Source organism: Mycothermus thermophilus (genome assembly GCF_041956435.1).
Source record: "Mycothermus thermophilus strain CBS 625.91 unplaced genomic scaffold VTJ04scaffold_7, whole genome shotgun sequence".
In the NCBI taxonomy this organism is placed as follows: domain Eukaryota; kingdom Fungi; phylum Ascomycota; class Sordariomycetes; order Sordariales; family Chaetomiaceae; genus Mycothermus; species Mycothermus thermophilus.
The window spans coordinates 321070-334934 of NW_027191433.1; the positions used below are offsets into that span (position 1 = coordinate 321070).

The 13865-nt window shown below is 54.9% G+C and overlaps 6 protein-coding genes and 1 non-coding gene across 7 annotated transcripts; 5 read left to right on the forward strand and 2 right to left on the reverse strand.

The window, feature by feature from the left end:
* Positions 1–1063: 1063 nt before the first annotated feature.
* Positions 1064–1990, forward strand: VTJ04DRAFT_9664 (uncharacterized protein; the record flags this gene model as incomplete). The annotated part of the gene is made up of 1 exon (XM_069368236.1): positions 1064–1990. One exon carries the CDS (start codon positions 1064–1066, stop codon positions 1988–1990), a length of 927 nt encoding a protein of 308 aa, XP_069214400.1.
* Positions 1991–2397: 407 nt separating this feature from the next.
* Positions 2398–2490, reverse strand: VTJ04DRAFT_t150. Its single transcript has one exon. It is a non-coding gene; the product is annotated as a tRNA-Asp (tRNA).
* Positions 2491–3616: 1126 nt separating this feature from the next.
* On the forward strand, positions 3617–7450 carry VTJ04DRAFT_9665 (uncharacterized protein; the record flags this gene model as incomplete). The annotated part of the gene is made up of 5 exons (XM_069368237.1): positions 3617–4574; positions 4630–5039; positions 5112–5152; positions 5246–7350; positions 7413–7450. The coding sequence occupies 5 exons, from the start codon at positions 3617–3619 to the stop codon at positions 7448–7450; spliced, it is 3552 nt and encodes a 1183-aa protein (XP_069214401.1).
* A 384-nt stretch (positions 7451–7834) lies between these two features.
* VTJ04DRAFT_9666 (uncharacterized protein) lies at positions 7835–8409 on the reverse strand (the record flags this gene model as incomplete). The annotated part of the gene is made up of 3 exons (XM_069368238.1): positions 7835–7951; positions 8003–8071; positions 8389–8409. The coding sequence occupies 3 exons, from the start codon at positions 8407–8409 to the stop codon at positions 7835–7837; spliced, it is 207 nt and encodes a 68-aa protein (XP_069214402.1).
* A 346-nt stretch (positions 8410–8755) lies between these two features.
* Positions 8756–10649, forward strand: VTJ04DRAFT_9667 (uncharacterized protein; the record flags this gene model as incomplete). Its single annotated transcript, XM_069368239.1, has 3 exons — positions 8756–8922; positions 9007–9089; positions 9151–10649. 3 exons carry the CDS (start codon positions 8756–8758, stop codon positions 10647–10649), a joined length of 1749 nt encoding a protein of 582 aa, XP_069214403.1.
* Positions 10650–11216: 567 nt separating this feature from the next.
* VTJ04DRAFT_9668 (uncharacterized protein) lies at positions 11217–11891 on the forward strand (the record flags this gene model as incomplete). The annotated part of the gene is made up of 1 exon (XM_069368240.1): positions 11217–11891. The coding sequence occupies one exon, from the start codon at positions 11217–11219 to the stop codon at positions 11889–11891; it is 675 nt and encodes a 224-aa protein (XP_069214404.1).
* A 735-nt stretch (positions 11892–12626) lies between these two features.
* Positions 12627–13574, forward strand: VTJ04DRAFT_9669 (uncharacterized protein; the record flags this gene model as incomplete). Its single annotated transcript, XM_069368241.1, has 1 exon — positions 12627–13574. The coding sequence occupies one exon, from the start codon at positions 12627–12629 to the stop codon at positions 13572–13574; it is 948 nt and encodes a 315-aa protein (XP_069214405.1).
* Between the last annotated feature and the right edge of the window lie 291 nt (positions 13575–13865).

Consider the following 13865-nt stretch of genomic DNA (forward strand, 5'->3'; position numbering starts at 1 on the left):
CGTTTTGTGCAGATGTTCCATGAATCAGTGTGCCCCGTCACAGATTGGCTATTCTCCTCCCAACCCACACTCCGCGACGCCGCGTCCAGGTTTGGGGTATTCCCTTTTGTTGAAATTGGAAAAGACAACTCTCTTCCGCAAAAGTGGAAATGCCACGATTGCGGGGAGGATCCCGATCTCTCCATGAACCACCTCACCCCTGAGAACAGCAATGTGGCCGCGGATGAAGAAAAGCCGGCTCTCGGGCCAGACCATTCCACGCGGTTTCACATTGACTTGGCTCCTCCTACACAGGACATCAAGCCGAATCCCATGGGCACAGACAGAATGAACGGCACTCACGTGAAGACCACGACGCTTGACCCGTTCACAGTCAACATATGGGCATGGACTTGCCTCTATGTCGTCAGCCACATCATGGCAGCGGCACTCGAGACGAGGACCAGCTCACTGCGCAACTGGGGGTTTGCCCGAGAAGAACTGACTCTCAACTCTGGGGGGATGATGTGGGGCATGAAAACATGGTGGCCGTTCAATGTTATCTCAGACACAGGAAAATCAGGAACTATGAGTGGAAGTCAGGAAGGCGGAAGAAGGGCAATGACGATGAAAACCGCGGCCGAAAGATCAACCGGCACAACAACGACCGATTCTGAAGCTATCCGTCAGCGAGCGTCGGAAACCACGTCAACATCACCCGTCGACTGCACGAACAGCCCAGCAGTTCCCCTCGGGGTGAGCTTGGCTTCGAAGACGCTGAGGTGGTCCAGGTCCACGAAAGGCTTGGTTCATCTCCGCCCAACCATAGCAACGTCCTGGCTCTGAGTAGCGTCATCGGCTCTTGGTAGTAGCGGTTGTCACCCGTCCGACCTTGGACTACGTCGTTAAACTGGTCCCTTCCAGCCGCCATCACCAAGAGCCACCGTCTTCGGACGATACCGACGCCACGCCGCCATTCCAGCCAGAAACCCGCGAACACTGCCAACAGCAACAACTCCAACTTTACACGAACGAACTCATCACACCCATCATTCCCAAGTGGATTGGGAACCCAACCTCCACGATGTCGACTCACGCTCATGTCCTGGCCTCTGGTCCTCTCTCGTCTCAAAACGAGGAGGGCCAGTGGGTTTGGGCCGAAATGAATACCGCCGCTCCCATCGACGCTCTCCCGACAGCCCCCTTTTACAGCCAGATGATGTACACCACTCCCAGCTCCGACGGGTCCAGCCCGAGCACCTACAACTCTCCCGCCATCCCATTCCCGCCCACGCCCATGACTGCCATGTCGCATGAGTTCAGCGACTTCTCCACGGGGTCGAACAACACCCCCGTTGAGTCGCCGGTCATGAACTTCCTCGACGCCGAGGTGGATGCATTCATGGCCTCCTTCCTTAGCGACGATGCGATGGCCCAGTCCTGGTCTCTTCCCGCGGAGAACCCCGCCGTTACCACCGCGTCTCTCGAGCTCAGCAGCAGCCTGGACGCGGAGCTGTTCCCGGCGCCAGACTTCCCCCTGGCCCTGGACAACAGCGCCGATCTCCTCCCTCCCGGGCCGGCGCCTTACCCGCAGCCGGTTTTCCCGACGCCTGTTCCCTCCGCTGCGGCAACCTTTTACTCCCCGCTGCCTCAGCAGCAGCAGCCGCAGCAGGAGCAGGCCAACCCTTCTTCGACTCCTGTCCTTCTTCCCTGCCCCGAACCGACCTGCCACAAGACCTTCTCCAACCGCACCGAGCTGCGCAAGCACGAGCGCACCCACCGCCCGGCGGCCGCGTGTCCCATCTGCCCGAAGCGGCAGCTGGACAACCGCGCCCTGGCGCGGCACATGTGGGCGCAGCACCCGGACGAGGCGAAGCGGCTCGGCGTACCGTCCGAGACGGCCCGCTGCCCGTTCCCCGGGTGCCGGTACGAGGGGAGGAGGGATAATGTGAAGAGGCACATGAAGAGGCATGCGCCTTCTTCGGGTGCTTCTCCGGTTCAGGGGAGGTGAGTGGGTAGAGGGGAAGGGGTTGAAGGGGTTGAGGTTGATACTGGTTGGAGGGGATTGGGGGCGTTGTGCATCTCTGGTCTGTTTAAAAAAGGAGGCTGTCTTCTCTGTTTCGCTTTCTGTAATATGTATTGGTTCATTTATTATTTTTGGTTTTTGGCGTTCGGGTTTGGTAGATGACTGGATACCTAGGGACCTTTGGAACTCAATACAAGAACATAAAAATTATCTTGAGTGCCTATGCGAGCTGTGACGATGCCGGACGTCCTCATCCTGAGTCTATGATCCAACAAAGAGCCAGATATCTCTTCTATTTTGAGTTGAACCCCATTCTTCGGCGTCGGGTTCGTCGAGTGGATCCGGATCCACCACCAACCGAAAGCGCAAAGAAAAATTGCAGAAAAGAGTGGCTCTCCCGCCGGGAATTGAACCCGGGTCTCGAGCGAGTCTTGGACCGAAATCCAGGTGACAAGCTCACATACTAACCACTATACTACGGAAGATTTGTCGTTGTTTGCAACGACCGTAGCTGGCATCGCTGTCCACTGCGAGAGTTTATGTACCCTTGTCCTATGGTCGTGCAATAAACAATGTTTTGGTACCCGGTGCTGATGAAAAGGGCGTGCAACCATCTGATGAGGCATGTGAGGCATCACTGTCATCTGCTGAGAAGCAAAGAGTGCATCCGTTGCTGACCAAGTCTGGTACGCAAAAGGAACGGGAAGATCTCCCTACCTCGGGTACCAGGTCAAGCGATGACCTTTCTGCCTCCCAGATATTAATCACATTGCTCTTGGTAGTACGAGGAGTAACTGACTAGAGTTGACGGATATGGTACCGGTATTGCTGCGTGTAGTCGGTTTGACTTCCGCCCGTATTATGCGGTGACCACATGATGTCTTGTCGAGCTGAGGAGGATGACACGGGAAGGATAACTACTTTGAATGTACGTCCCCAAACCCGAGAACACCTAGTCAACCGCAGCTGGATCAAACTGTAAGAATGCGGCGAGGACCATAACAGCAACGCTTGGCCACCCAGTGATGTAAAATGTACGGAAGGGAAAGTTTCGGTGAGGTATATTAGAGTTAATTAACCGGCGCGGCACGCAACCTATGTTCCTGACGAGCTAAGCTGCTGGCGTCGAAGAATGCATGTGGGAGTGACCGCTGGCGGTACTATATGCGTCTAAATCACACCTCCTTTTACTATGGCGTTCCATGAGCTGTGCCATCTGTATTTAGTCTTCTTGTCCCTCCCTTACGAGCCATCGTGCTGCTGGGACTCCATGTTCCAGTGAAGACGGAAAGCGGTACGAACTGTAGGTACACGAGAAGCTGCAGTGCAACCGCTGAAGAAGGCTCGGCGGCGCCTTAGTGGACTGATTCAACGTAGGAACGGCCGGCTTAGCTAGGTCCCGAGCCGGGTCCTGCAGCGTTTACAAGTTGATGACTTTCAGCTCTACCTGGCCGACGCAAAGTTCCAGCAGGCCTGGATCAACTAGCCAGTCTCAAATATAGAGATCCCCAAATCTATGGGTTTGTTATGCTGAGTCTCGTCCTAGAGTGCGTCCCCAGATGGAGTCGATCCCATGACTTCGCGTTTCCCATCGCTCAGCATATACACAGAATGTCTGATAGTGTGGCCGTCCCTCCAGCCAACTTCTTCCAACCTCATCACCCGCCAAATAATGGTCAAATATGTGTTTGCCAGTGTCATGCCTATTCTCACGGGACTGCAACAACTAACCTTCCGCCTGAAATCGGCGTCTGCACATCAGAGAACACTATCAACCCCGCTGGCCCGGTAAAGGACACCCACGAGGTCACAGAAGATGATGGCGCTACCCACTGGTCGTGGCGCCCATACTATCTGCGCAAGCGTGTCCTCATACACTTCGCTGTCCTGCTTCTTCTCATCATCACCGCGATAGAGGCTTTGCTCGGCATCATCAAGAAACGCAACGGCCTTGATCTCCTCTCCGGGGACGCGAATCAGTATTACGCGTGGAAATACGGCCCCACCGCAATCCTCACTTTGCTGGCCGCCGTGTTCAGTCGGATCGAGTATCAAACCAAGTTGGTGGCCCCCTGGAGGCGCCTTGCTGGAACACATCCGGGCTGCCCTGACTGTACGTTATTGCTGGACTACGTCTCCGACTTCCAGCCATGTGCTGTGTTCAAGGCGCTCTGGTACCGCGACTTTGCTGTGTCGATCACCTCCACCGTCGCGCTCATCATCAAGGCGATGATTGTCATATCCACCGGTTTGTTCACCATTCATCGAGTCACTGGCCGGCATGACAATTATCCTACGACTCTCGTGGACCGGTTTGTCAACAGCACTGCCCTCCTGGAACAGAACAGCACCATACCGGAGGCGATGATGGAAAGGCTAATCAAGAGATCGATGAACCCGCCGGATGGCATTTTTCCTACCTATGCTGTCCCGTCCCTCAACATCTCCAACTTGAAGGATGGGGTTCAGACTCGCGTGATCGTCGAGGGGTTTCAGGGATCGCTGGACTGTGAACCGGCAGACTTCGACCTGCTCAGGATGAGCACCGTATCCTATGATGACCCACGCAGTAAGATTGTGGTTCTACACCTTGCATGTTTGCTCAAGCACTAACAATGGCTCAGTCGAGCTTCATGTAACTGCGAGTTCCCCTAGTTGCAATATCCAAAACACCACACTTCACACGGCCCTCTTCTGGACCTGCGGAGATCCCTTACAAGACCATCCGGGCGAATGGTGTAATACTCTTTTCGGTCGGTTCGAGCCTGTTATATGCGACGGAGCCTCCACAGCCGAGAGACGACGCATACTCGTTCTTACTGGCAACTTAACCTATTCGTGGGACACCGTCGGGAACAGCAGCACGAGCAAATCGCACCCCTTCAACCTCCACCAGACAAGCCAGCTTCTATGCACACCGTCATACCACGTCACAGAAGTCGAGGTGGTCCGGAATGCTACGCGCGTCGTCAGCATTGATCCCGTACCGTCCGCCGAGAAGCGAACCTTTCCCTGGCTCAGCGCCTGGGACGTGGTGCGTGGCCATTATGGAAGCTTTCCCTTCTATACATATCCCAGCCGGTCAAGCATCAAAGCAACGTTCCAGTTCGAGCCCGAGGTCGATATCGAGCTGGACCAGGCAATGCTGTACGTGCTTGGATATTCAACAGAAAACGGCATGCCCCCTTCCGTCCTCTTTAACCAAGAGTTTCTTGAGATCGCCGCTATATCTTATTTCAGACTCTACTCCTCGATCCTGGGCAAGACTTCCTTGATGGAGTCAGCTACGGTCCCAACCACCATCACGATCACCGGGCCTGTTGACCGGCTGTTCATGAGGATTTGGGTTGTGCATTGCATGACCGGTTTGGCTGCTGTCTGCGTGGTACTCGTCGTGGGAGCATGCTTTCTGATCCCGAAACACGGCATCCTCCCGTGCAGCCCCGTGACCGTCTCCGGGATGGCGGCGTTGAGCGCTCACAGCTCCGATTTACTCGCTTTGCTACGGAACTCAGGGGCGGCCAGCGCGAAGAGTCTCAAGCATTTGTTCCGCGGAATGAGAGTTAACTCTGCGACTTACACGGATCCTGCCACAGGCCAACATCACTTTGCCATCGTCCCGGCATGGGATCAGTGCAACCCTCCTGCCGAACAACATACCAGCGAGACACCTGCTATTAACAAACGCAAACACCTCTGGATCCTTCATCCGATGTCTCGCATCACCTGGTTCCTATTGCTGGTGACCTTAGCGGTTGTCTTGGAAGTAACCCTGCGAAAATCCAACACCAACCAGGGGCTGGGCGACGCGCCACCACCTGTCAGCGTCGAATATACTTGGATTGTCCTCCCGGCTGCCACCTTCGGCGCCCTCGCCATGCTCTTCTCCGCCATGGACACCGAGATCCGGACTCTCGCCCCCTTTGTAGCTCTCAAACGCTCCGTCACCGTCAAACGACTACTCTCGATGGACTTCATGGACAAGTCCATCCCACGGACGCTCTGGCACGAACTACGCTGCGGCAGCGTCGGCGCGCTCGCGGGTACGACGGCGTTCCTCATCGCATCGGTCTACACCATCTTCTCAGCGTCGCTCTTCTACGTAGACGTTGTGCCTGTTGTCATTCCTGTCGAAGTGAAGGCCAGGAGGTCGTTTGCTATCAGGGAGGAGGTTTCCGTGGATGCCGAACGCGTGGCGGCGTTGATCTTCCGCAGCAACCAGTCGTTCTACCCGCCGATCTGGGAGGATATAACGTTCCCGAACCTCTACTCGCAAACACCGCTCCCGGATGACGGAGGAGGGAATGACGCGAGTTTGTGGATTACAGCTGTTGTCCCTGCTCTGAGATCCCGGCTTGAATGTCACGCCCACCCCATGTCGGAGATCACTGTTGGGCAGCCCAAGGGTGGACTCTTGTCCGGTTGGTCCAATACCTTGGGCATCAGGCTCAATGAACTCGATGCTGATGACACCCGCGAGGACAACACCTCGGGGAACACAACACGGTGGGATTTTGTGTTCGACGTGACCCACAATATGACTTACTTCGGCATTGCCCGACCCAAGATCGGCCCCAGAGGCCTGTCCCTTTACGCCTGGGGCAAACTGGACTCTTACGATACCGAGCCCAAAATCTCGCACGTCGCGGCGGCAAGTTGCAATCCGAACACCGAACTTCTCTCGGTCGAAGGCACCTTCGTGGGCACACGCTTCTTTTTCCATCCCAAATACCCTCCCCGGCCCATAGAGGAGACCGCGCGTCCGTTGTCCATCACGCCCGGCAACAATTTCAGCTACCAGTACCTGAGTACGGTCGGCACGGGGCCGGACCATCTGGACAAATTCTTCGCCATGCTGACGACCTCGCGATGGGCCGTACCTCTTCCCTCCCTAGGCGACCCTGCTGCCGTGTCTGAGGTCGTGGCGGCCATTAAAAAGCATCACAACATCATCCAAGCGCAAAACCTTGCGGCATCGCTCACGCCGGCAGACACCACAAACGCGCTGCTTACTCCGGAGATGTTGGCTGAGAATCCAACTGCGACAGATAATATGTTGGTCTTCCCGGGAAACGCAAGCACTCCACCGGGATATGGGCAGATACGAGTGATGCAGGACCGGACGTCGACGCGGATCTTGCAGTCGCTGTTGGGAGTGACGGCAGTCTTGGTGCTGGTTAGCTGGGCCGCGATGCCGGAGACGGATGTGTTGCCGAGGAAGCCGACTACGATTGCGAGTGTGGTGGCGTTGCTGGCTGGGGGGAACCTGCTGGAGTCGGAGGCTCGCGCATCTGGTTCTGTCAACGGGAGTGAGGAGGAAAGCCAAACCAGAGGAGAGAGTGAAGGTAACGCGTGTAGGTTATACGATTCTGTTTGGTCAAAGGAAGCCCAGAAAGCTGTGGTTCAGGAACTGCAAGATGCGAAGGTGTGGATGGGCTGGAGTGAGATGCCACAGGGGCAGGGAGAAGGGAGGGTGAAGAGGTTTGGAATATTCCTTCTAAGGGGTCAAGAAGTGTCATCATGATGTGGGATAGGTTTTACACCAAGCCAGTGCTGTTCATCAATCAAGTGAGAACTCGTCGATTAAAGTCGTGGATCTTGGTCTCCTATGTAAACTCCACGTCAAAGCTGAGCCTCACAATGAGGTGCAACAACATCGGCACTTTCCGAACATGGAAAGGCACCAAGCAACGCCACGGGCTGTCCAGAGAAAGCCACACAGAAATACGAATGACCCGGAAATATATTTATCCAGGTACATTCATCCCGAATGCTGCCTGGTCAGATCATCTCACTGATGATAAGAGATCAAGGCGACCTGTTCCTAACTCAAAGCCTCACCGTACCCCGTAGATAAAGCGGTCCGGAGGCACTCAGAGCAATGTTGTAGTAAGCCAAAGATAGCCGTACCTGATGCCATTGGATCCGAATGGCGCAGCCTTGAACCTTTGCCAGTCACAATGTCCGAGTAAGGCATAAGCTGCAGAGAAAGCGTACCGACGTGCCATTGGGATCGAGATGCGGCGCGTTGTATGCAAGGGCCCGCTTACTAACATGCCGTGCAAGCTGCAGCGGCCGTCAGTGAGTCAGTGAGGCTCGCATGCAACCTTTGGTGCAACGAACTTCCGCGATACGCCGTGTTAGTGAGGAAGCAGCTTGAAATGGAAAATAGCATTGCTGTTAGTTGAATACTCATCATGGTATGAACGCGTCGGCTGAGTGGTGACCGGGAGGTGGTGAACGGGTTGCTAAAGCACAAGAAAGAAGCACAAGAAGAGAACCTGAAAATGGGGGGAAACGATCTTGATCTGAATGCCAAGATCTGGGGAAGCCAGGGTTAGGGTCCATCCGTTGTCCGAGGTGAGCCCCACTGCATGACTCACCCGAAGTCGGAGCGTGGCCATTGACGACTCAGCGGAGCAAACGGAAAAGTCAATTGACGACGGATCTTATCCATGAGCTTTGTTGCCGTGGTGCAACGGGACACTCCTACCACGCGCCGCAATAAGACAAAAAGGAGTCCGGGAGATATCTGCTGGTCTGAGATGCTCTCTCGTCCGTTTTATTCTTGAGTTTCACATGCCCCGAGACATCCATCCTTCATTCAGTTCATCTCTCTTGTGCGCTGTGCATTTGCATCATTGATCAGTGCCCCGCCCCCTCCATACCCCATCAAGCCCAGCTGTGGTTTGTCCTCAACCCCAACTCACCCATTGACCTCACCATCCATTACCTCGCGCAATCCTCCCAATGGCGCCACAAGGGAAACTCGACATTCGGCCCTCGGCTGCCGAGGCTCGTGCCCTTTATGAACAGACAAAAGACGCCTCTCAAAAACCCACGCTGCTTCCGGTCTGCATCACGGTTCCCGCCGACCTCTTGACGCCCTCCGCCATCTACTTGAAGCTGTCCAATGGGTATGCAATGGGGAACCATGGGTGTGCCATTGGTTCATAGAAGTCTGCCCCTGAGAAAGGTCACCTGTGTTAACAGTATCACAGCGCCACTGCCGAGTACTCATTCTTGCTTGAGAGCGCAACTGGAAACACCGAAACAGTAGGCCGGTACAGCTTCATCGGAACCAGTGAGTGCCTGTCAAATAGTCTGGTCACAAATCTTGGTGCGGCCTTCTGACTCCCATCCAGACCCCCGCAAGGTCCTCGCAACGGGCCCTGGATATGATGACATTGGGGATCCTTTGAACGCCCTCGAGGCTCAACTCGGCCAAGACCGTGTTGTCAGCATTCCTTCACTCAAGCTTCCTAGCTTGACTGGTGGTGCTGTGGGCTACATCTCATACGATTGCATCAGGTACTTCGAGCCCAAGACAGACCGGCCCCTGAAGGACAACTTGCACATCCCTGAGGCTCTCTTCATGATCTTCGACACCATGATCTCTTTCGACCACTTCTATCAGGCTCTCACGATTGTCACTCATATGCGCCTTCCCAAGAGTTCAGAACCAGAAGCGTTCCAGGCCGCCTATGACGAGGCCTGCGCGACGCTTCGCGGCGTGCTCGCCAAGATCCAGCAGCCCGAGACTCCCCTGCCGCCCAAGTCGGTCGCCGGTGATGCCGGCCCGGTCTCGCGCCAGTATGCCTCCAACGTTGGCCGTCACGGCTACGAGGGGTTCGTCACGAGCCTCAAGGAACACATCATCAAGGGTGACATCATCCAGGCAGTCCCCTCCCAGCGCTTCTCTCGCGGCACCGACCTCCACCCATTCAACATCTACCGCACCCTCCGTACTCTTAACCCATCACCGTATCTCTTCTTCCTCTCGTGCGCCGATTTCCACATCGTTGGCGCCTCGCCTGAATGCCTCATGAAGACGGACGGCTACGCCCCGTTGCCTGCGGATCCCCGTTTCGAGTACTCTGCCGCCGAGCAGGCGCGCTTGCGCCCGCGCATCGTCAACCACGCCATCGCCGGCACTATCCGCCGAGGCGCCAATCCTGCCGAAGATGACGCCCTGGCCGCAGAGCTCCAGGCTAGCATCAAGGATCGCGCCGAGCATGTCATGCTTGTTGACCTCGCCCGCAACGACGTCAACCGCGTCTGCCATCCTGCCACCGTCAAGGTCGACCGGCTGATGCGTATCGACCGCTTCAGCCACGTCCAGCATCTGACCAGCGAAGTGTCTGGGCTTCTCAGGCCCGAATGCACCCGGTTTGATGCGCTTCGCAGCATCTTCCCGGCCGGGACGGTGTCTGGTGCGCCGAAGGTGCGAGCAATTGAGTTGATTTATGACCTTGAGCAGGAGAAGCGCGGCATTTATGCCGGCACCGTGGGCTGGTTCGCGTACGATGTTGTCCGGGTGTCGAATGATGCGGACAAGACGGTTGTGGTTGATGATGGACAAATGGACACCTGCATCGCCATCCGCACCATGTTGGTCAAGGACCGCATCGCGTATCTGCAGGCCGGAGGTGGTATCGTGTTTGACAGCGAGAAGACGGAGGAGTGGATGGAGACCATGAACAAGTTGGCTGCCAACCTCAGGTGCATCGAGCTGGCGGAGCAGTACTATGGCGAGGTTGATGCGAACGGGTCCGGCGCCAAGTCGGTGCAGGATATCATTGAGGATGAGAGGAGGAAAGGCGATGAGTATTATCGTCTGCAGACCCTGAGCGCGGGGGCGTAATGGGGGGGAACGATGAGAAAGGGTACGGGTGGATATAGGATGGACTTGGGAGGGGTATGGGCTAGATAATGTAGATCTCGCAGCTTGCTCACTTTTGGATCCGGAAATGCAATTCTGGCGTTCTACATTTTTCTTATCACCCCGCGACCATGTGAAATTCTAGGCACACCTCCTTAGGTATTCAACACCTGGCAGAAAGAATGCCCAGCACGTGGGTACTAATGAGTGAGTTTCAGCTCTCAGCACTTATGCTCGACAAATGTAGTTCACCCCGCGGATCCCGCGGATGCGTCAATGACGTGCTCGTCCTCCTCACCAATCCCTGGCTAGGTGTCATCGACGACCCCGCACCGTTCAAGCAGAGCAAAGGCTTGTCATATAAGTGAGACACGTACTTGTAGGAGAGGCTCCCTTATCCAAACGTGCCCTCGACCATCGCATGTTGACTCAACGATCTGTTTGAAGAAGAGAACTTGCCATCTCATACATTGATTCGGCAGTTGTCGGTCTCTCCAATAACGTGCTTATACCCACCGAAGTCCAGTCAACCACAGCACTACGATCACTATGACCAGCAGAATCTTCCTAGTGAGACACGGCGAGAGCGTTCACAACGTCACTAAGGACTTCAACCTCAAGGACCCCGACCTCACCGAGGCCGGCCAAAAACAAGCCGAATCGCTGGCTAAAACCTTCCCGACTCCCCACACCGTGGCGTTCGTCATCACCTCACCGCTGGTCCGCGCCGTGCAAACCGCATTGGGCGCTTTCGGCGAACGCCTCACGCTGGAATCGCCGCTGGAGGATGGCGAGATCTCGATCGACCTGTCCGACAACAAGGCTAGGCTGCTCATCGATCCGGATCTGCAGGAGCGCAGCGCCTTGCCGTGCGACACGCCCTCCGAGTCGGAGGTTCTTCAGTACAAGACGCGCTTGGATGTGAAGAAACACATCTGGAAGGCGTCGGGCGAGCGCTGGTGGGTGAAGGAAGGGCCGTATGCGGAGGATGATGAGACGGTTGCGAAACGCGCAAAGGTAGTGAGGGAGAGGCTGAAGAAGTTGGTGGAATTCTTGGAGAAAGCATCTCCAGGGAGGGATCTGGTTCTGGTCTTGCACGGCGTGTTCATGAAGTTCTTGACGGGGGATAAAGACATTGATCTGCCCAAGGCGGGGTGGAAGGCATATCATATCAAAGATGGGAGTGATGGTCCTGTTCTGGTGCCCACGGAGGTCGAGCCATGAAACGAGTGCGAGGTGTCGTCCCAGGAGCTGCAGTAGTTCAGATACATGAGTAACAAATCCAGAAAGCCCTTTTGGTTCATGAGGTCAGGCCATCTCTTTACCTGTTCGTTTCCTATGGGCTAATACAAAAAAACAAACAAAAAAATCTGTATCTGGCGTTGTAATACGAAAAGGAGAACAAAAGAACAAAAAACAAAAAAAGAAAAAAGAAACAAAAAGAAAAAAAATGAGAAAGAAAGGATAAAAGAAAAACGAAAGGAAAAAAGAAAACGGCAAAAAGGGAAAAAAAAGAAAAAGAAAAAGAAAGAAAAAGGAAGGGAAAATAGAAAACGGAGCCAAAGAACACAAAAACGAGACCTGAACCGCTCCTCCTAGAACCTTCAATTCACATAGCGAGTTGCCGAGGTTGACGTTTCTTGAGCTGCAAAGGTACCTCATGTAGCCGCTTATCTGCCTCAGTTCCTCCATGTTATGCTGCGCCGTGCTGCTACATGGTTGTCAGGCTTCCTTTGGGCTGATTAGGCGCTACTGCACTTTTGCGGCGCAGCCTCACTCACCCCTCACCTCCTCAGAACCAACAGCATAGTCCTGAGCGGGGCTGAGATGACACATAGTCAAGAGAAACCTCTTGGACAAGAAGCTGTAGTTTGGTCCATCTCATCACTTCTCTTGACTTATTGTCTCTTGTATTACACCTTGATCACCATCGGAAACTGGACAACATCGGTCATCACCATGGCATCAGCCGAAAATTTAGAGATTGTCCCTGACGATGTCGAATTCGGCATGGTCCTGGAAGAAGCTGAGAATGACGAGGACTACGAGGATACCTACATCCCACGCATCCGTAATTACGGCAAGGTGCAACACAGAAAGTTTACTGGCTATGACCAGAAGCTGCCCATGGTCATCTATGGCTACCGCGAGGAGACTGTCCATGGTACCTCGCAGGACGGTGTGCCGCACAGCTTGATCGTCTTCCGCTGGGCCCTTCAACAGCGCAAGCCCGGCCGCCGCTTCAAGGCTGCTACCATCAAGGTGACCTTTCAAACCGAACGGCGGAAGCCCAACTCCAAGGGCGGCGGCATCGACGCCTTTTACGACCCGAATGTCGTCGCCGTGGAGCCCAACGGGACATATTCCATGGTCGAAACGCCGGTCGAGATCACCAAGACTCGCTCGGTCGAGGCCGGCGTCGAGGCGGGCGTGGAATTCGCCAAGGCCACCGCGGGCGTCACCTACGAGCTGTCCACAACGGTGACGGCGGTCGATCAGATCCGCATCGTCGGCACGGAGCGCAACGAGTACGACGAGAACAGCCTCGACAGCGTCGGCGATCCGGACCGCTGCAATGTGGCCGAGTGGCGGCTGTTTGAGAACGCGGCCACCAAAAGCGGGTTGCCCACGTTCTTCCGGACAGCAGTTCTCCTGGAGCGCCGAAGGGGGGACAAATCGCGGTTCATCGCGACGTTTGAGATCCGTGCGCAAATCGACGACATCACTGATGCCATGATTGGCATCAAGCGGTTCTTTGGGCGCGTGCCGAAAGATGACCCCATCATCTTTGACCCCACGGTCGATGAGAAGGGACGGCTAAGCGAGTTCAAGGATAGGCTGGATACTGTGCCGTTGAATGATGAATGCAAGTTCGTTATGTTCCAAGTCAAGGAGGAGAAGGAATAGCTCGGTGCTTGAGGAACGAGATGGTGGTGGAATGGAGTTATGGGGACAACCATGCAGGTAGATCTTGAGACAGAACTATGTCCACAATGTAACTACTGCTCTCCTTCTTGCACACGAGTGATGCGAATGCTTAAGGTGGTACGGAGCAGATCTGAGAGAACTGGGAGCATCCTTAAAGCAACTAATAATCCGGCATCCCTGACTCAAAGAACCTTTCTGTTTTTTCCTCTTTGTTTCTTTCTTTTTTTTCTTTTTCTTTTTTTTGTCTGGCCGCATTAATAAGGGAAAAAG